This window comes from Astyanax mexicanus, chromosome 8 (assembly GCF_023375975.1).
Source record: "Astyanax mexicanus isolate ESR-SI-001 chromosome 8, AstMex3_surface, whole genome shotgun sequence".
NCBI lineage: Eukaryota > Metazoa > Chordata > Actinopteri > Characiformes > Acestrorhamphidae > Astyanax > Astyanax mexicanus.
Genome location: NC_064415.1, coordinates 30,518,573 through 30,540,613, shown reverse-complemented (window position 1 = coordinate 30,540,613; position 22,041 = coordinate 30,518,573). Strand labels below are relative to the sequence as shown.

The 22,041-nt window shown below is 38.0% G+C and overlaps 1 protein-coding gene across 4 annotated transcripts in view; it reads right to left on the bottom strand.

The window, feature by feature from the left end:
• Positions 1-22,041, bottom strand: part of LOC103021658 (protein phosphatase 3 catalytic subunit alpha) — a 155,947-nt gene that overhangs the window by 71,859 nt on the left and 62,047 nt on the right. For all 4 annotated transcript variants that reach the window (XM_022678222.2, XM_022678224.2, XM_022678223.2 and 1 more), the window contains exon 2: positions 5,436-5,636. In XM_022678222.2, coding sequence (XP_022533943.1) covers positions 5,436-5,636 — 201 coding nt within the window. The remainder of the gene's footprint in view (positions 1-5,435; positions 5,637-22,041) is intronic.

Here is a 22,041-nt window from a genome sequence, read left to right as displayed (position 1 = left end):
CTTCTTTAGGACATTTCAAATGGTTGTTCAGGACATGGCCAATTTTTGCGCAATGGTTCTGATTGATGGAAAATCTTCACTCAGCTTCACAGTTGCTTGTTTTTTTTTATCAGATAGACAGCGGGTCAGGACCCACATAGGCAACAAAACATGCCTGCCAATCACAAGTTCCAATATAAAAACATAAAAGCTGAAATGTTGATTTTTTTCCCCTGTGCATCTTTTAATGTCAAACTAGTGCTGGGCGGTATGACCAAAAATGCATATCACTGTATTTTTCAAGATTCTGACGGTTTCACGGTATAACACGTCTTTTTTTTTTATTATTATTATTATCTATTATATATATATATATATTTTTTTTTTTTTTGCATGACTGGCCTTTTATATAGGTTTGTGACTTACTGTACTGTTAGGAGTACATATAATATAAAACACTAAGGCTTTAAATTAAGGCTTTGGTTACTATTGGGTTTAATTTCTTCCACAAAATTATACAATATGAGGTAATAAAATATTTTTTTGCAGAAAAACTAAAGAATGTAATGTAATGGCGCTATGTGAAAAATGCATACCGGTTCAAAATTGGCCAACAGTATACAGTATGAACCGGTATACTGCCCAGCACTGTTAAACCCAAATGATTTCAGTCCACAGCAGAAATAAATGGATTGGCCTCACTGTTAATATACTTCTGAAGGAGACTGTATACATATATATTGCAATATTTCAATTTGCTTACAGTGTATCAAAAATTAACCCCTTTATTGTAATATGTATCATATCACCAAGTTCTTGCCAATACAAATCTCTAGTTTAAACTTTAATTTAAAGATTAAAGATTTAAAGACTTTCTATTTAAAGATTCCTTCATCTTCTCCATTTACCTTTTTCAAAATATGTTTTTTTATGATGTATCAAATAACCCTGAACCACATCACACAACATTCTGAGGTTTATCCCAAGGCTTAGTTTTCCTCTTTATTCCACTTTATTAACATACAAAGACTTTCCTCAGCATAAGGGAGCAGCCAGAAAGCCTCCACTGGACGACTACCTTTACTTAAGTCCGAATAACAACAAGCACATCTTAAGGGATACGCTCCAAACACTTAAATAAGCATTAACGTAGGAAATCCCAAGAAATGCTCACTTTGATGTTGTAAACAATATGAAGCGGAGTTTAATTGGCTCTTGGCTGCAGGGAAAAGGGGTGGGAGGGAATACTGGATTTAACAGAGGAAACAGAAATGAAGAAAAAAGAAAAAAAAAGGAGAGCAGTGATTTATTATTAGTCCAATGAGCCTAACTCTCGAATGTGTGGACACATTTGTGTTTAATGAGGACTATATTAAACAATACCTGCACAAAGCTGTAGAGATGGCCATAGAGAAGAAATAAAGGAATAGAAAATTCAAGATTCAAGTTGTAGATTAAAACCCAAAAGCAGTAATAAAGCCACACTGAGAATCAGGTGAAGCAGGGTTCATACACATTTTAACCAATACATTTCCATCATTTTTTCATGACTTTTCTATGCTTTCAAGGCCGAATTTTTTTTTATGACCATATGATTTCTAAAACATCAGTGCAGACATGGACAATAAAACAAAAAATACACTAAAACTAAAATTAAAATTGATTATAGTAGGTCTAAAATGAATCTGACACAATCTTATAATAATCTAATAATACAATGTGTGTCAGATCATGAGAGCTCCATTGTTTAAGGGCTAAATTACTAAATTAACTCTGAGTTAATCTATGTTAGCTTCACATAGATTTTCTACATTGATGAACTAAAACACATTTGTAAACCAAATTTTCATGACTTTTCCAAAACTTTCTGGGTATTTTTGTTTTTCCAAAACTTATCCAGGCCTGGAAATTGCTATTTTTAAATTCCATGGCTTTTCCAGGTTTTTCATGACAGTACGAACCCTGGGTAAAGTGTTTGTTATCCATCAAATCAAATCATATCATATCAAATCAATTAAATCTTAATGCATCTGAAGGCCACCGTGCCGGCGTGGCTGTTGCTGAGAAAGGGTTCGTCACCCTGCACCATGTAAAGCCATCAAAGACTCTCATCACAAAGTCTAATGAAGTTGCATAACAGTAAAGCCTGGGTGAGAGAGGGAGGGAGGCAGCCAGGAAGAGTGTGTGTGTGAGTGTGAGTGTGTGTTTGTGTGTGTGTGTGTGTGTGTTCACACTCTTTCCTCACTCTTTTCAGTTATATTACGTATAGTACGTAATTGTACGTATTACGTATTGTATTACGTTTAGAGATGTACTTTACTTTGTATCTCTTGTTTTTTCTCTCTCTCGTTTTCTTCTATTCCCTTGTTCTCCTGTTCTCTAACAGACTGTTCTCTATGGGTGTTTCTGCTGATGGAGAAGTGGTTGTGTGTACTGATTGGCTGGCTCTACAAACCTGCTTACTAAGCTGTGTATTGGAAATAACTTTTAAATGCAATATATTGTGCTTTATTGTAATTTTTAAACCAGATTTTAGGAAAACGGCCAGATTTTTATAAAATGTGAATTAAAGAGAAGCTTACTTTTTTTTTTTACTAGTGCTGTCACTTTTTATTAACGCTGTAACACACACTACTAATGTGTAAAATTTATTGTGATCCTTTATTTAAAGCATGAATCTATTAACCCATTTCGGCCTGTTGAAGTATTAGCATATGTTTAAGTGTTTATTTAGTGGTGTTTAGCAGGGTTTTTTTTATGGTATTTAGCAATGTAAAGATTGCGTTTCTCTATATACACTAGGTTAACAAGCTAGATTACTTTTTATTTGTGAGGTGGTAGCCTTCATTTCCTCCAATAATGATCTAATATTACCTGATTCAACGATCCTAAAACTTAAAGGAGAAATCCTGTGTCAAATGGACAGGCTTACAATGCAATTGATAGGGGCATAGTGTCCATGAAAACACCATTATCAAGCTCAAAGTAGCTCTTCACTTCATTGGGGAATTTTCGAGATTAGATTTATGCCCCTATCACTAGCAATGTAGTCTGTTGGGATCATAACCTGAAAGAGCTGTATTTCAGAATGCTGGGGATGAATGGAGGTGGGCTATTTAACAAAAGTTTGTACTTGTTTTCATGTTTTACTAAACCCCAAGTCCACATTACTCAGGATTTCTCCTTTAAAAGAGAATATTTTGCACTGATGTTGTGACTTTCTGTTTGTACAATTCATCTGGTACTTGATAATAGCTCACAAATGGCAATCTGGGTTAAATGTTAAAGTAAAAAAAAAATAATTAAACAAAAATATTTTTATCAAAAAAAAAATTGTGATTCTTCTGTTTTACATTTTTTTAAAAATGTTAATAGTTTCAGTGTTAGGAAAAAAAGAAACTACATGTGATTAATCACAGCAGATTTTTTTTTTATTGATAGTTAGTGGTCGAGGAATAAACAGAACACAAAATTAACCACTGTGTGGTCTTTACATGTAAATTAATAATTAAAAATATATACAGTATACTGTTTTCGAATACCTCCATATATTAATATTTTCTGATACCCCTAATTGATGCTCAGCCAGTCAGACCAAGTGTAGCCAGACCTCTCTTTACCTGCTACTGTAGTTTTGTGATGTTTCAACACTGTTCTCTACAGTGGAATGTATAGCCTTGTACTGTAAGCTGTAGGGGGTGTGGTCTGTTTTTCTTTTTTTCAGGATTTGTTTTTGGTTAGGAAGTTATATTTTTTACTTTCTGAAAGCTAGCAACCTTGTTATGGGGATGCATGTCTATTTTTTAATTAATTTATTTATTTTTACATCATTTTTGGGTTATTACATCCTTTTTTCTTATTATATATATATTATATTTTATCCTGCTTTTCCTCCCCAGATTAGTTATGCTATCATTTATCCCACCCACTCAGCAGCTCTCCACCTATTACTAGTAAAGTCCCCAACACCAGGAGGGTGAAGACTAGCACATGCCTCCTCCGACACATGTGTCAGTCAGACACCACCTCTTTTAGAACTGCTGCTGCTGATGTATCTTAAGCTGTCTATACACTACACGACTTTAAACAGACTAAAGTCTTAAACCCTCTCACAGCTAAAGACTCGTCACAGACTTTTTACTCACAGACTAAGATTTAGGAAAGACTGGGGATCACTAACTAGATTCTTTCTGAGAATATTTCCCATCATGCTTCTGGTGGAGTTTATATACAATACATATTACATATTTTGTTACATGTTAAGTTACAAATAATGTGTACATCAATACTCTGATTCATCAGAGACTCACAACTTTTGTCTCCATCAACAGTTTATTTTTCTGCCACACTGTTCGTTTTTTTTTAATAGAACACATTTTATGTTCAACTCTGCCTATTAGTTTCATTACCCCCTTTTTTGTTACATCCTTTTGAATAATTACAGTTTCACTGCTCTACATTTGTCATTTAGATCAAATTAATGCAATAAAGAACATCATTCTTGCAAAATGTGTATTTATTAAACTTGTTTGTATTAAAATTACACTGCACAGTACTGTATATATTAAAGTAAGAACCATATAAGACCTATGAACTGCAAAATGTGTTTTTTCAAATCGTTTCTAAACAGTCACGTGAAATATATTCTTGTGGCTTCCCGTAGCTCTCCTATTGGTTGTTGACAGTATTCACATCACTATTTGCATGAGTCGAGTCTCAAGACTTGCGATAATATTAAACACTGTTGAAATTTGTCTGCAACTGTTTTTTAAACTCTTTAAAAATTCTACTCAGTATAAAACTGAACTTAATGTATTTTTAAACATACAACAACAGTTTAAGGATTAGAATTCCTCAGTCTCTATGGGGCACAGCACAGAATGTTTCCAGCTAAAATTTAAGACCCATGCCAACGTAATTAAAAAGTACATTTCAGAGAAAGAATTTTTTTAGGTTTGTTTCCTTGCTTTCCTGGAAGAGGTAAAAAATCTGCCAAGACTGTATGCAGCAATAAAATAAATGACAAGAAAATGCCAAAGACCCGCTCTACACTTCCTCCCCCCTTCACCAGGAATGTTTTCTGCCTGCTCTAAGTACTCGTAGTATTATCCACGAAAGCAGGGGGTAAATTCAGGGCAGCGCTGCGGCTGTCAAATCAATCTGAAGGCTCGGGAGGGAGAAGAAAAAAGGAGAGAACTGCGAGAAGAGGAGCAGCAGCACACAGCCTGCCCTTTCTGTCAACACATCCTCCCTCCCGTTGATGCCCTTAAAGCAGGAGAGTGTTAGGAAGCCATGAAAAGACAAAGCCACCCAGGTGGTGCTGCTTAGTTCTCTCTGCAGAGCCTCGTTGACCTCGACCCGCTCCACTCGTCTGAAACCCGCCCGCCACGAACACAAGCCCACACGCGCCGGAGAGACTCTAGAAGAGGAGGAGGGTGAGGGGGAGAAGAACTGACCTGTAACTGGAGCCTCAATGTCCAGCAAGTTCTTCTCAGAGCGCAGGATGGCGGCTCCCTCGCCGATGAGCCGGAGGGCCACGCTTTCCTCCACGCGACCCTCTTTGGTGAGGTGGGCCTTGAGGACATCTACTTTGGGCTTGCCATCACTGTCGAAGACCTCCTTTACGGTCAGCCGGTGGCTGGGGGGGAAAGGGACAGCTGCACCAAAGAAAAAAGAGAGAAAGAAAAAATAAATTATTGGATTCTTATTGACAAAAAAAAAAAAAAAAAGGAAGATGGATGATAACAAGCCATCAAACCAAGCTGAACTGCTTGAATTTTTTGCACCAGGAGCAAAGGCATAAAGTTATCCAAAAGCAGTGTGTAAGACTGGTGGAGGAGAACATGCAAAGCTGCACGAAAACTGTGATTAAAAACCAGAGTTATTCCACCAAATATTAATTTCTGAACTCTTAAAACTTTATGAATATGAACGTGTTTTCTTTGCATTATTTAAGGTGTGAAAGCTCTGCATATTTTTTGTTATTTCAGCCATTTCTCATTTTTTGCAATTAAATGCTCTAAATTAGAATATTTGTATTTGAAATTTGGGAGAAATGTTGTCCATAGTTTATAGAATAAAATAAAAATGTTCATTTTACTCAAACATATACCTATAAATAGCAAAATCAGAGAAACTGATTCAAAAACTGAAGTGGTCTCCAGAGCTATATATATATATATATATATATATATATATATATATATATATATATATATATATATTAAAAAAAAAATCAATTAAAAGTAAAAAAACAGTTAAATAGTACTTCAATTATAAACTGTCCATCACACAGAAACACTAATGTCTAAAATGTTTAACAATTAAAAAATAAATACAGAATGGTACGGAGTTTTTAAAATGGTCCATTTTCAGTGGACAGCTTTTTCTGTCAGGCAAAAAAAAAAGACTATATCTGCATATATTGTATGGCCTGAGCATAGTATCTTTTTTTATAATATCCATTACAGTCAAATGAACTACTCACATACCAAAACACACATATTCTTACCCTAACGCTGACCTGAAACCATAAGTTTTTACAATAAACACATTGTAAAAGCTGTGACAACACCTTAAGCCTGGAGTCAGCTTCAGTGTGTGAGATTAAACACAAATCCTGCCAAAACACTTGAATGCTGCTAGTTGGGGTTAGCAGCAGGCTACAGGCCGAAAATACTCACCTCTGAACGGTGAAAGAGCTAGCTAGCACTTAGCGTAGTTAGCAGCTAATTCTAATACTGCTCCAGCCACAGTGCTTCAGAACTAAATTAAAACTACTGTAAAACTACATTAAGAAGGTTTAATGCTAAAATCACCAACAATTTAAGCTCAGAGGACAGCTATAAAACTTCAGAAAAATAAAACAGGAGTTTTTTCCTGATTTATACATAAACAGCGGATCCCGGCTAAGCTAACACCTAAACAATTTCACACTGAGAGAGAAAGCTTTAGAGAAGAGAGGTAAAGAGTCTGCAGTTTCACTAAACACTAATTAAAGCTTTGAATTAGAGAAATTAGCAAAGCTAAACAGTAATTGTCTTTCTGTCTCTATCGCTCTCTTACACGACTTCAATGTTTTTGCTAATGGCTCCATGGTTACACACACAACCCGTAGCCAATTAATTTCCATAGAATGAATTGATAAAAAAAAAGACAAAGCAAAACGAAGTGATTTAAATTCGCGCTCAGTTTGTCTTCTAATATTAGATGCAGCATTTAAATACGGACTTAATTAGCTAACGCCGCACTGTGACGCTGTCTCCAGTCGTCTGATTACTGAACGTATTATGGTCTATCTCCCTCCAGCATAATGAAATGAGTCCAATTTTCACCAGGCAGCTTAATAACAAGCCAGAAGTCCTATAAATACAACCGAGGTGGACACTGCCAGTGTACACAGACATTGTTCCTTTAAAATGATCTAACCAGCATTTTGAAGAACAGACAGACTGACTGTCTAGGTTTGCTTCCTAAAGCTATAATGTTATATATATATTTTTTTTTATTTCCTTTTTTTGCTGAATTTATTTTTAGTTTTTTTTTTGTAATCTTTATTTTTGTTCTTATTTAATTTTTAATTAGATTTTAAGATTTTGGTATGCTTTACCTGTCTTTTTTACAATTATTTTTTTTCCTTTACTGTTTTTAGTTATTGCACATTATATTTTATCTGTTGTTACCTTTTGATTTATCATTTTTATAACCTTTAATTTTCTTACGTATGATTTTATGATTCCTTCTCTTACTTTTTTTCTTATTTTATAATATTGTATAAATTTAAATGTCTTTTTTTCTTTAACAATCCCTATTCTATGTTTTGGCTCAACTACACTGTAAATAAGGGCCACCCTCAATGTACTCAAAGATTCAAAAAGGCTGATTAATTAATTGATTAATTGTTTTTGAGGCAACTGATCTGAATCTATTAGTCAGAATTCATATTATATTAATATATATATATGACATTATGATAAAACAAAATGTTGTACAACTGTTTTTACTATTGTCATAATATTAAATATTAATACTGACTACCATTATTGCATAAAATTATATTTCCCTTATGTAATACTTATATTAAAAACCTGATTATCAGTATCCCTTCAACAATTATTGCAAGCATCAGTTTTATCAGGACCACACTGATTCAACTATTCCTGACAAATCACCCACGTAAAGTTGGACAGAGTCACACAGCACAGTGTGCGCAAACTACAATGGTTGGACAATGAAACTGAAACACCATTCATTTTAGTGTGGGAGGTTTCATGGCTAAATTGGAGCAGCCTGGTGGCCAATCTTCATTAATTGCACATTGCACCAGTAAGAGCAGAGTGTGAAGGTTTAATTAGCAGAGTAAGAGCACAGTTTTGCTCAAAATATGGTATGTCACACATAATGTTGTGTGCATTGCAAGAGTTCAAAAGAGGACAAATTGTTGGTGCACGTCTTGCTGGCGCATCTGTGACCAAGACACCAAGTCTTTGTGATGTTTTTAGAGCCACAGTATACAGGGTAATTTCAGCATACCACCAAGAAGGACCAACCACATCCAAAAGGATTAACTGTGGATGCTGTAAGAGGAAGCTGTCTGAAAGGGATGTTTTGGAGGTGTTATCAGGGCCTCTTTGGTGAGTATGAGCCCATCAGCATGGTATCGATACTGTGTTCTTGTGAACCAATACAGCACAGTTAGTACTAGCATACTTTGTATTGCAGACCTGGAAACTTCAACTTGTTATTTCAAACTCACAAGTCAAGCTGTATGGACTCTGAACGATCATTCTGCAATTCTGGGATGTTTAGCTTTTCCAAGTCCCCAACAAGTCATCTCACAATCACAATCCATGCTCAATGATATGGGTGGAGCAGGAACACATCCAGACACTCGAACTGCACCTATACAAATGCAGACTTTCGAATGAAACAATACTTCAGCCGCAACTGATACAATTCCACAACAATCATTCAATATTCACATTAAAAAAAAAAAAACGCAGACTGAGAATCGGCTAATGATCGACAAGAACCGAAGGCTTGAGGCAGTGTATCTCAGCGCGTACACTCCACGGCTGCTTCTCCATGCCTGCAAAACGCTGCTGCTCATTAAGCCGATGTGCAGCTGATGAATTGTCTCATTAGGAGAATCAACCACAAGTGTTGCTTAAATGACTCTCAGCAGCTGCGAGCTGAGGCTGCTTTCACATCATCTCTGGCCTTGTGTGTGGATCTTCTGAAGAAGATCTGATGATGAAGGCTAGGAAGGAGCTGGTTTGAAGGTCTGGTGATAGAGAATTAGAGTGTATAGTGTGTTTAGAGTGTTTTTGCACCTGTAGTTTGTTTCTATGGTCTGAATCAGTTGATGAGTTTGCTTACTTTGAGCGTTTTCTCCCTCTGTTTGGTTTGGTTTCACACAAGCATAAACATAATCGCACCAAAATATGCACCAATAAACCACATGAGCACAGTGTCTCCTCTGATTGGTCAGAGCTGTCTGGCGCAGGAGCAAGAAAGTAAACATAGTGAGAAGATTCTGTAGTTCAGTGTGAAAATCTGTGAAGGGTGAAGCAGCTTTAACAAAAACAGGACACTGAAACGTTTCGCTTTTATACTCAGTGTTTTAATAGGACGTGCAGCGCAGATGTATAGGCAGTAAACAGAGTCGAGCAGCTGTGAGCAGTGAACGCAGCACAGACTGCGCATGTAATCAGCATGGAGCAGCTGAGACAGCGTTTGTGCGTAGGTGTGGTAAATAGCATTACCTGGCTAATATATCAGATTAAACTGCAGCTTATCAGCAGTTTAGCTCAAATAAAAGGAGTATATTTAATAGCTGAGTCAGATCGAGACCAGATCACGTTCTCACCATAAGCGAACCGCTCCAGAGTTTATTTGGGACCGGAACAAGCAGGTCTCAAACTGGTTGTTTTGATCCGAACCAATCAAACCGCATTAAGAGTAGAAACAAATCAGAGTCTGTTTTAACCGGACCAAATAGTGCTGGTGTAAACGCCCTCTGAAGTAGTAGATCTGAAGTAGTGCTTGGCGATATGGGAAAAAACATATATCACAATATAGAATTTTTTATATCACGATAACGATATATATCATGATATACCACATTTGAGTATGTTTTTAGTTATTCTTTGAAAAATATTACAAAATAATATCATTGCTTACTTTTTTCCAACTTTATTTCAAAGGGACATTAAACCCAACTTTCACAAATGAGAATTACTACCTTTTAGTGCAGCAATATATATGTATCAAATGAAAAGAGACAAGGTAGATGTAGTAGCTAATTTTTTCAAAATGATACAGGTATTTAAATTGACTTATCAATTTTTTTTTTAAGTGTCCTTCAAATAATGTAAAGCAGCTTCATGTCGCAAAACAGCTTCATGTTCAGGTTTTTTTTTTAGTAATCTTTGTTTTTGTTCTTATTTAATTTTGAATTAGATTTTAAGATTTTGGTATGCTTTATCTGTCTTTTTTACAATTTTTTTTTCCTTTACTGTTTTTAGTTATTGCACATTATATTTTACTGTTCTATGTTAACATCTGTTGTTACCTTTTGATGTATCATTTTTATAACCTTTAATTTTCTTACGTATTATTTTATGATTCTTTCTCTTTCTCTCATTTTTTCGTATTTTATAATATTGTATAAATTTAAATGTCTTTTTTACGTCAAATAATGTAAAGCAGCTTCATGTCGTAAAACCACGTTATGAAGCTTTTTTTGCGAAGATTACTATATTATCACTTATATAAACCGAGTTTATGCAAAGTGACCATGCCAATACATTTCATCATAGCCTACTTTATATATTTGCATGAATAATTGATGAAATTACTGTAGAAACAATAGGGACGATTGAAGGTAAGTAGCACGATAGACACTTTTCTATCGTCCCCACGATATTTATCGTCATATCGCACAGCACTACTCTGAAGTGAGCGAAAAAAAACACACACTCTTTTGGTCTTGGACTCAACTTTTACACTCACCTAAAGCCAGAGTAAAATACATGGTCTAGCTGAGGCTGAAATTATTCCACATTTAACAAGCAAACCTCAAACTCCTTGGGTGTTCTCATAACGAAAGAACTCACACACACACACACACACACACACACACAAAATGCTGGCTTGGACAACAGTGAGCGAGGAGTGAGTGACCCTTTTCGCCCTGTTCTCACGCTGAACCCACTTCTACCTCTTAGCACTTCCAAAAAAGCTTTAAGAGGATGTGGAAAAAGTTACCGCTCTTTTCTACGCAGGAATTTTTGGGAATAAGGGCCGGTTTCAGAGTAATAACACACGCTCCCAGGGCAAGGTGCATTTCAGAGGGCAGCTCAGTTATAAGTGCGTAAAAATCAGTTAAGTGAATAAAATAAATTGGCCCTCGAGCTGAATTTCCACAACCCCGCCGTACAGCAGAGGCCGGATAAAGGACAGAGCAGAAACGCCTCGAGTTAGAGAGTTTTTGGTATTTTAAACTCAGCGTGTACTCTCTGCTTCAGACTGTCGACGATGGGACAGCTTTGCGTCACTTACAGACACACCAGTCCAAGGCTAAAGTTACCTGAGCCAAGTTTCATGGGAACAAAAAGTTCTCTATAACTATATTTTTCAAAACTGCAGCCTTTGCTTCAGGCTGGTGCACTCGTAAAATAATTGCTTAGGAAAGCTGTTTCACAAGGATCACGCTGAAACTGAGCAGCGCTAAAAGAAATGGAACACCATCACTTCCCTTTAAATTCTGTATTTCTTTCTATATATTTTATGATTTATATTTTTTTTATACTCCAGTACATAAATGAAACTTTATATTTGCAGTATTTTATTGATCATATCATGTCCTTTTATATTAGTTTTTACATGACAAGACAGCTGTCAAAGCAGTTCAATGCTAAAGGAAGTCAAATGCGACAAACAATGTACATTTCAGTTATTTTTACATTTCAGCTATAATTACAACATTTCATATTCAAACAAAAAAAATTATTGTAACTGAAATTTCCCTAAATGAATCGAATTGGGACCTTAAGAATCAAAATTCAACCGAACTGGGAAATCAGTGGCGATACCCACCCCTAGTTGAGAGATGCACTCTTAAAAGGGATATCCAGTCGACCTAGTAATAACCTCCCAGATACACCTACTGCTACTCACTGTACTGGATTGAGAGATGTACTCTTGAGAGGAGTATCCAGTCAAGGTAATAATAACCTTACAGATACACCAGTCCAAAGGTAATAATAACCTTACAGATACACCAGTCCAAAGCTAGTGTAGAAGTTGCCTCAGCTAGTCAGGGTCCACTAACATTATACACATTTACAATTTTAATACAATTCAAAGAATAAAGTTTTTTTCAGGTTTTAAAACGTATGAATACAGTTGTGATTAAGAGGTACCGTACTGTTTAATCACTCTTTAACCTTTAAACAGACTCACCTCTATTTAACCATAATAAACAGTATAAGCACTTCAACTAGCTTTTTTGGATATCAAATGGAATGGCCTGGTTCCTGACCCCACCAATGTGAAGAAAGTTGGGCATCAAACCACTCTGAATGATGGTTTACATCTTCACTGTTGAACTACGCAGAAAAAAAAAAAAAGAGAGAATCCCACAAAAAAAAAAAATCAACCTTTAATTCAACAATGTACTGTCTTTCTTCCTTAACAACACACACATACAAACACTGAGGCCTCCCTAAACATGTATATGTGGAATGGCCAATTTAATTTGGCACTTTTTGAGGAACTTAGATGCTGTCTGCAAAATTTGGCACCCAGACTCAAACTCCTCATCATGTGAGACTTAACCACACACTGCAAACAACTGCACATCCTTTAAACCCATCCCACTACATCTGTACAACCACAAGAGCCTCCTGGTAGATCCACCACATCTAAAAACATGCTCGCCTGTAAAACTGCTGGAGAAACGCCCACTGAACCTTCACATCTGCAGAGTGACCAACTGTTCTTCAAGACTTTCCCATCTTAACCAAAGTCTTTGTCACTGATGATTGATTGAACACAATGTTTTGACGTTTGAAGAAACATTTCCAGCCTTGTTTATGAGAAAAGTCTCTGGGGGGACTCTGACAGAGCTCCACGACAAATCTGCATAACTGGAGATATTTAAATAGAGAAAACGCTGCTCCGCCTCTCCTCCATATCACACAATTATCATGCATAATGCAAACGGCTCTTCTTGCTCCTCGCACGGCCACACAATCAGAGACTCATGCATAATTCCTACACAGCACCCCGGCAGCACATCTCATTTCTTCATCTGATAACGTATCTGATACACCGCCCTGATTACCCCAAACAATACCGGTCACGGCCCGGGTCAGCAGCTCCAACAGAGATGTGGAATAATTGTTTCTCTACACACTTAATGGAGCATTAGTTGTTTTTCCCTCCCTTATAAAACAATAACAAAAAAACACTTTATAATATAACTTCCTAATGCCCCATTACTCCACCCAGTCTTCCTAATAGACCATTACTCTACCCCCATTTTCCTAATGACCCTATTACTCCACCCTCATCTTTCTTAGGCCTTACTACTCCACCCTAGTGCTGGACGGTATAGCCAAAAATGCATATCACAGTATTTTTTATTATTTTTTTTGGCATGACTGGGCTTTAATGTAGGTTTGTGAGTTACTCTACTGTTAGGAGTAAATATAATATAAAACACGAAGGCTTTAATTAAAGCTTTGATTAGTATTGGGTTAACTTTGTCCCACAAAATTACACAATATATGAAGAAATCAGACCTTATTATCAGAAAAATAGCTAAAGAATGTAAACAATAGACCTTAAAAATAGACACGCTAACAAATTTAACAAGTCTCCCATTAAAAAAAGTAAATATTTTAATAAACAGTTCCATAAACACTATAAACAAATTTAAAATACTCAATGTTTAAGTATTCAAGCTATATTTCTCAAAAGTTCTATCCATAACTCCACCCCCATCTTCCCAATAGACCATTACTCTACCCTCATCTTTCTTAGGTCCCATTACTTCACCCCCATATTTCTAATACCCCATTACTCCACCCTCATCTTCCTAACAGCCCTATTACTTCACTCCTGTCTTCTTAATACCCCTATTACTCCACCCCGTCTCCCTAATAGATAATTACTCCATCCCGTCCTCCTAATGCCCCTATTTCTCCACCCCGTCTCCCTAATAGATTATTACTCCATCCCATCCTCCTAATGCCCCTATTTCTCCACCCCGTCTCCCTAATAGATAATTACTCCATCCCGTCCTCCTAATGCCCCTATTTCTCCACCCCGTCTCCCTAATAGATTATTACTCCATCCCATCCTCCTAATGCCCCTATTTCTCCACCCCGTCTCCCTAATAGATTATTACTCCATCCCATCCTCCTAATGCCCCTATTTCTCCACCCCGTCTCCCTAATAGATTATTACTCCATCCCATCCTCCTAATGCCCCTATTTCTCCACCCCGTCTCCCTAATAGATTATTACTCCATCCCATCCTCCTAATGCCCCTATTTCTCCACCCCGTCTCCCTAATAGATTATTACTCCATCCCATCCTCCTAATGCCCCTATTTCTCCACCCCGTCTCCCTAATAGATTATTACTCCATCCCGTCCTCCTAATGCCCCTATTTCTCCACCCCGTCTCCCTAATAGATTATTACTCCATCCCATCCTCCTAATGCCCCTATTTCTCCACCCCGTCTCCCCAATAGATTATTACTCCATCCCGTCCTCCTAATGCCCCTATTTCTCCACCCCGTCTCCCCAATAGATTATTACTCCATCCCGGCTTCCTAATGCCCCTATTTCCCCACCCCTCCCCGCATAATACAAAAAGTCTCTATAAAAAAATCATTTTAGAGGCGTGCTTTGTGTTTATGAAAGGAAAAAAGTCCCAGTGTTGTCGTTTTTGCATTTTTAACGACTAGAGGTCACATGTCTTGAATCTCGACTAATGCACCTACAATATCACAACACATTGCTAAGGTGATAATTGCTGCAATGCTGCAAAGCTAAAGCCAACTCTATTATTTTTATATTCCACTTCCTGACCACACAACAGCAACGTTAACTCTTGGCAGCTACAGTGCCGCTGTAATGACCAGGAGTATTGTTCAGATCAATTAAACGTTATTTAGCTTAATTCTAATCTCTACAATTATCATTCATTTGGAAAGAGAGGGGCCTGAATCTGCAATGATCAGAAACCCACTGTGATGCCATTTTCCAAGCACTTCTTGGAACTCAATTATTAAAATCATTGCAGAGTTACAAAATCCTCAGTTTAATGTTTTTCGAGGAGGTAACGATCCCCCGGAGACCTCCACCTCATCTGGAGGATCCATTAACTGCCCGGAGTGTGCCTCAGAAGCAGCTCCGAGGGCCTCATATAGGTCTGCTTAAAGAGTCAGAGAGCTGCTAGTGTCATTCTCGGCAAAGCGCTTGTGTCGGTCAGGCGTAAATATGAACCTTCTAAGAGCAGGAGCGGAGAACATTGAGTGAATTCCCATGTAACGATATGGAGATGAGAATTCCTGGCAGAAAAAAACTACAAAAGAGGCCTTGGAGCCTAAAGCCGCTGAAATCATCCATGACTCATTAGTTTTCATTAGAAAACGGAAGTTGTGTTGGACCGACTTCCAGATTTAACCCGTGTGTGAATTATACACACATTATTATTTTTTTTTTTTCTCTTCCTTTCCTTTCTGTTTTCTCTATCTATCTCTTTTACATGTATGGAGATGCCCTGTTCCTGATGTTCCCAGCCTGGCTCTCCACTGCCCGCTGTGTTGTTCTCCGGCTCTGAAACCCTGCACTGATTACCATTAACACACTCAGTATCTGTTTCTGTATTAGCCATAGCTCTATAGTTTGTGCCCATCACATTCTTATATTCATAAATTAGTACCTGTTATATTAGCCATAGTTCACATTAATTCTCTGTACTGTTTTGTTCTGTTATTTGTTTGTTGTTTGTTTGTACTGAGCGGGTCAACCCGAGTAGGATGGGTTCCTCGGACTGAGTCTTGGTTCCTTCCAAGGTTTCTTCCTCTTAAAGGGAGTTTTTCCTTGCCACTGTGTCACCATAAAATTGGCATCTCTGTGGTGCTGCTCATAAGAGGCGTGGACCTGTTTTACCTGTAAAGCAGCTTTGTGACAACCTTTGTTGTAAAAAGCGCTATATAAATAAAATTGAATTGAATTGAATTTAATTGATTTTGTTTGCATACAGAAATATAGCATTGAAAAAAAAAAACTTTAAAAAAAGCCCTATCTAGATGGGATTAGTTTCTCAAGGGGTTCTGAAGTAATTCTCTCTTTTATGGGCGGGTCCTCTGTGATTTTATTACCATCCAGAACGACCATGTATGTGTTTTTTCTCAGGCAGAATTATCTACTGTTTTTCAGTAAACTCTGTGGTCCTCCGGTAATAACGTTTTGCGTTGTGGCCAAAAAGTTCGTTTTGGTTTCATCTGACCAGAGCACCTTCTCTTCCACATGTTAGGTGTGTCTTCCAGGTGGCTTGTGGCAAACTTTAAAAATGAAACTTTTTATGGATATCTTTGAGAAATGGTTTTCTTCTTGCCAGATTTGTGCAGTGTACGACTGATTGTTGTCCTATGGAAAGAGTCTTCCACCTCAGCTGTAGATCTCTTAGGTTCAGAGTGATCATGGGCCTCTTGGCTGCATCTCTGATCAGTCCTCTCCTTTTTTGAGCTGAAAGTTTAGAGGGACGGTCGGTTCTTGGTAGATTTGCAGGGATACTCTGATATTCCTTCCATTTCAGTATGATCACTTGCACAGTGCTCCTCTTTTTCTACCCAAATCCGGCTTTAAACTTCTCCACAACTGTATCTTGGACCTGCCTGGTGTGTTCCTTTGTCTTCATGATGCTCTCTCTCTGCGCTTTAAACAGAACTCTGAGACTCTGATCACAGAGCAGGTGCATTTATACAGAGACTTGATTACACACAGGTGGATTCTATTCATCATCATCAGTCATTTAGGTCAACATTGGATTCTTGAGAGATCCTCACTGAACTTCTGGAGTGAGTTTGCTGCACTGAAAGTAAAGGAGCCGAATAATATTGCACAACCTACTTTGCAGTTTTTTATTCTAAAAAAAGTTTCAAATATCCAATAAATTTCGTTTCACTTTACGATTGCGTCCCACCTGTTGTTGATTCTTCACAAAAAAAATTACAATTTCATATCTTTATGTTTGAAGCCTAAAAATGGCAAAAACATTGAAAAGATCAAGGCGGCCGAATATTTTTGCAAAGCTGTCCTTCAGCAGAGTGGCTTTACTGCTCCTTACAACCTGACTAGTAAATTCATACATAAGGTGCACCGAATTATAAGATTTTGATTTGATTAAATCACATTAAAACCATTTGTGCACATGTGCAATGTTACAGCACTGTGTAAACGCATCAGTGTTTCTAAGATAAGAATTCAATAATCAAAAACACCAGTAATAATTGCTGTGGAATATGAATATTTCCTTTGCAGACAGGTAAGAAAACGTATATAGTTTAGTATCACGCTCTATTGTCTGCACTGTTGCAAAAAAACAAAGCAGAAAAGTGAGCGCACTGTGCACTGTTAACTCTGAACAGTTGACCTAATGCCAGAGTTTCCAACGGCAGCTTCACGCTGTTCTGTGGCACATATATAATCACATCTGTTTAAGGTGTTATGATGGAAATTGGGACACTTCCCATCACTTATTCCAATTTAAGAGTCCCTGAATTAATTGTGTCATATAAAACAGAGTTTATCAGCTCTAATCCTGCACCCCCTGCCTGTTATACACAATTGGTGATTTTGCTGCTCCTGGCACAAATGATCAACTAATCAGCTCATTAATAATCAGCTCTTTAATAATCACAGTCCCACAAAACTAAAATCAGTTTTTAGTCGGATTTGCCTACCAAGGTAAATGCATGTAGTTAAAACCTGATCAGGATACAATTCAGGTACCAGTCACAGGCCTTTTCCAGTTGAAGCGATTTAGTTTCAAGTACTTTTGGATCATTTCTACTATTCATTCTATTCATTTCTATTCATCACAAAAAGTTCTGCTCTATTTTTGCTGCGTAAAATATATATATATATATAACCCCCCTCCAAAAACTGCAGTGCTTTGATATGCCAGAGAAGATGAAACACCACATTAAATATGATACACTGCCAGACTGTTTGATGTGCAGTAAGAACCTCTATCCCGCAGGTTTACTCCCGTTACATACAAGACCGAGAGCTTCATATCAGTCTCGTAAAGCTCAGCATCCGCTCGTCTCACACTGACCTGCCGCGCTCTCAGATCAGCGCCTGGGCCGGGTGGCCTGCTGGCTGCCACTTCAGAGAGAGGCAGCCCTGCCGTCCTGTACCACTTGTCAGGCCGGCAGATGCCAGAAGACACACTTTCTCTCAGCTCGGCAGCGTTTAGACAGCATCTGCTAACAAACCAGCACATCTCGTCTCTGGAGGTTTGAGAGAATCTTAACTTCGCTCGCTTGAATTGGAGCCGAGAGCAGCTTCCCTCACTCAAGTCGTATATCAAAGGCACTCGGTTTGTTTCTCGGGGAGAAGCTTTTCGCATTCGAGGCCCTGCCTTAAGCCAACATTTACTTTGTGGATTCAGTAATGTATGCAGAGTGTCTTCACTCTGTTTGCTTTACATTTAAAACACATATCGCTGGTGCTGGAACAGCTGATTATGCATTAATATAAGTTTACATGAGACTGTAACAGCATCAGACTGGTTTAAATGAAACAGTCCTGTTCAGGGTTTAGAAAACAATGCTGCTCTAAATTTAGCAGAATTCGGAAAGAGACCTGCAAAAACTAGAGATGTCCTAGATCTGATCATGTGATCCAAAATCTGAAATCACATAATTTTTAAAGAATTTTTATCAAAAATGTAATTTTGCGTTTTTACTCCACGAGTTCACTACAGACTCTGCGGCATGCACGCACCGAAAAAGCTTGTGCTGCGCTCACACTGGCAACGACAAGTCCCTCATGTTGCGAGTGTGTTCTTGGCCGCTTTACGCTGAGCTCACATCGCAGGACATGCAATCTTACTTAAGCCAATTAAATCAAAGAATCAAAATTGATTCTTGAAGAAGTAGATACAAGGAGTAGATGCTACAAGAAGTAAATACACAGCGCTGTCTCTGTGTCTGTGTAAGTGACAGGCTGCTGCTGCCTGAGAAGCACGAATTGTGACCGATTAGCACAGAGGCTAATCCAGATAGCTACGTATTAAGACATCCGTTACTTTCATACACTCTTCTTTTTTTCTCCAAACTGCAGACAGTGCCACTGTGCTGAAGACTCTCAGCATCTCTCTCTCTCTCTCTCTCTCTCTCTCTAGCTGTCTCTTCCTCTCTATCACACACAAACACTTTCCTCTTTCCGAGCTAGAATATGCAAAAAACTACACTTTACTAACTCAACACATTACAATATTTTAATTTGAAAGCATATAACTTTACTATACAGCTCTGAAAAAAACAAGAGACCACCTAATTTGATTTTACCTAATTGAAAACCTCTGGAATATAATCAAAAGGAAGATGGATGATCACAAGCCATCAAACCAAGCGGAACTGCTTGGATTTTTGCACCTTGAGTAAAGGCATAAAGTTATCCAAAAGCAGTGTGTAAGACTGGTAGAGGAGAACATGCCAAGATACATAAAAACTGTGATCAAAAACCAGGATTATTTTTCCAAATATTGATATGAACTTGTTTTCTTTGCATTATTCAAGGTCTGAAAGCTCTGCATCTTTTTTTGTTATTTCAGCCATTTCTCATTTTCTGCAAATAAATGCTCTAAATGACAATATTTTTATTTGGAATTCGGGAGAAATGTTGTCTGTAGTTTATAGAATAAAACAAAATGTATAAAATGTTCATTTTACTTAAACATATATCTATAAATAGCAAAATCAGAGAAACTGATTCAGAAACTTAAGTGGTCTCTTAATATTTTCCAGAGCTATGTAATAATACAGATGTTAAAATTGTGTAAATCTAGTCTACCCCACCTAAACCACACTACACTCTCCCTCACACAAATTTAAAAAATGAATCATTGGTAAATCAAGGGCACTGGTATTATTAAACATATAATTACATCAATCTCGTTATTCCGTGTACTCGCTGCCTTTCGGCAATCTCTCCAAACTGTCAGTTCCAAACAGTGTTCAGCGGCGGCTGCATTAAAGGAATTTAACCTTCGGGATTCCCTGCGAGCCGAGCTGCCAATCACCATCAGTCATTAGACGTGATGCTCAAAGTCGTTTCAGTGGATGTGAGCATGACTGAGCATCACAGTCAGAATTAGGCTGTGCAGGAAGCAGATGGCGGTACAGTAAGAGGAGCAGTAAGTATCCAGTGTTTTTGAGGGTGGTGTGTGTGTGTGTGTGTGTGTGTGTGATTGCCTGTGGTTTAGCTGTGTGTGAATATGGCTGTGCACAGCAGCTTCTGGCAGGGCTAAAAGCGCTGAGGCTGCACAAGTGGCTTTAAGCCCCCGGGGGCTGTTGAGTGGGCGAGGGTATCAGCTTGCTGCACCACAAACTGCCACCATACAGCGCTTTACCCTCCCACACTGCCGCAGCTATCCGGCATTTGACCACCACCCCCAAAAATGCTGCCACCAAACACAAGTTTACCTTCCTACACTGCTGCCGCTGCTGCTGCCATAGGGAGATACCACACCACGCTGCTACCACTCTCTAGATATCTATAGGGTTGCAGCGGTAACCGGTTTCACGGTATACCATGGTATTAAAATGCACGGTTATCATACCATGTGTGTTTGCTTATTACCGGTAAAACGCAAGCCAGCGGAGAAACTCACCCGCGCATGCGCAACTCTGCTCCGCTTCAGCTGCTCAGCACACAGCGGTGAGAACAGCAGAAAGTGCATCAGAATAAACAAATCTCCGTCCGCCTAAAAAAAGGCTAAACTAAAATCAGCAGTGTGGGACTATTTCAGAGACCCGCCGAACGCACCCGAGGATGGGTATCCGATTTGTAATCAATGTGGCCGTAAAGTCACAGCTAAAGGTGGACATACGTCAAACCTGTTCTCCCATCTCCAAGAACACCACCCCGCCGTGCAGCGCAAAGTATGTTTTTAGTTTATAATTTTAATCTGAACATAAATAAAATCTCTTTGTAGTCGTGCGCAACCCATGCGGTAAGCGCCTGCAAAAGCGCTGAGTTATCCAAAATTTGGGCACGCAGGTACAGGCGTGAAGTGCGTGCTACGACGGATTCACGTGTCCGTGTAAAGGTGCTGGCCGGACTGGATGTGAAAGACGCCATTCATTTACATGCGTTAATTTTCAAATTCTGACGTGCCTGTTTTTCATGTGTTAAAACCAGACTCAGAAATAAATCCCCTCTATCTGGTTATATACCAACTTGGCAGTAAAACGGACGTTTACAACAGTTGTTGATCAGACACTGACCCAGGCTCAGTTTATCAGATATTAAATAATTTAAACTTAAATAATTGTACTGAATAGTTTAAACACAGGATCTTTACTTCTTAGAGGACATGTAATGTGTGACACGTGTGTGTGTGTGTGTGTGTGTGTGTGTGTGTGTATATATATATACATATATATAATTATATAATTATATACACCCTTAATGACCTTAAGAGTAGTGGAAAAACCTGGTTTCCTTCACCTAATGGTGTACAGTTTATTTTTTTTTAAGGAGACATTATCTATATAGTTGTTCCAGGTTTCTACAATAAATAGTTAATTGAACAAAAAACCTTTGTTGTAATTTCTTTAAGGGTCAGTTTAATAATATATGTAACAAACTGTGATACCGTGATAACCGTGATACCGCGGTATTTTCTGAGACGGTTATCATACCGTGAAAATCTCATACCGTTGCAACCCTAGATATCTACAATCCCACACTGCTGTCACCATCCAGTGTTTAACTTTTCGAACCAGCTGCTGCCATGTAGTAGTTTAC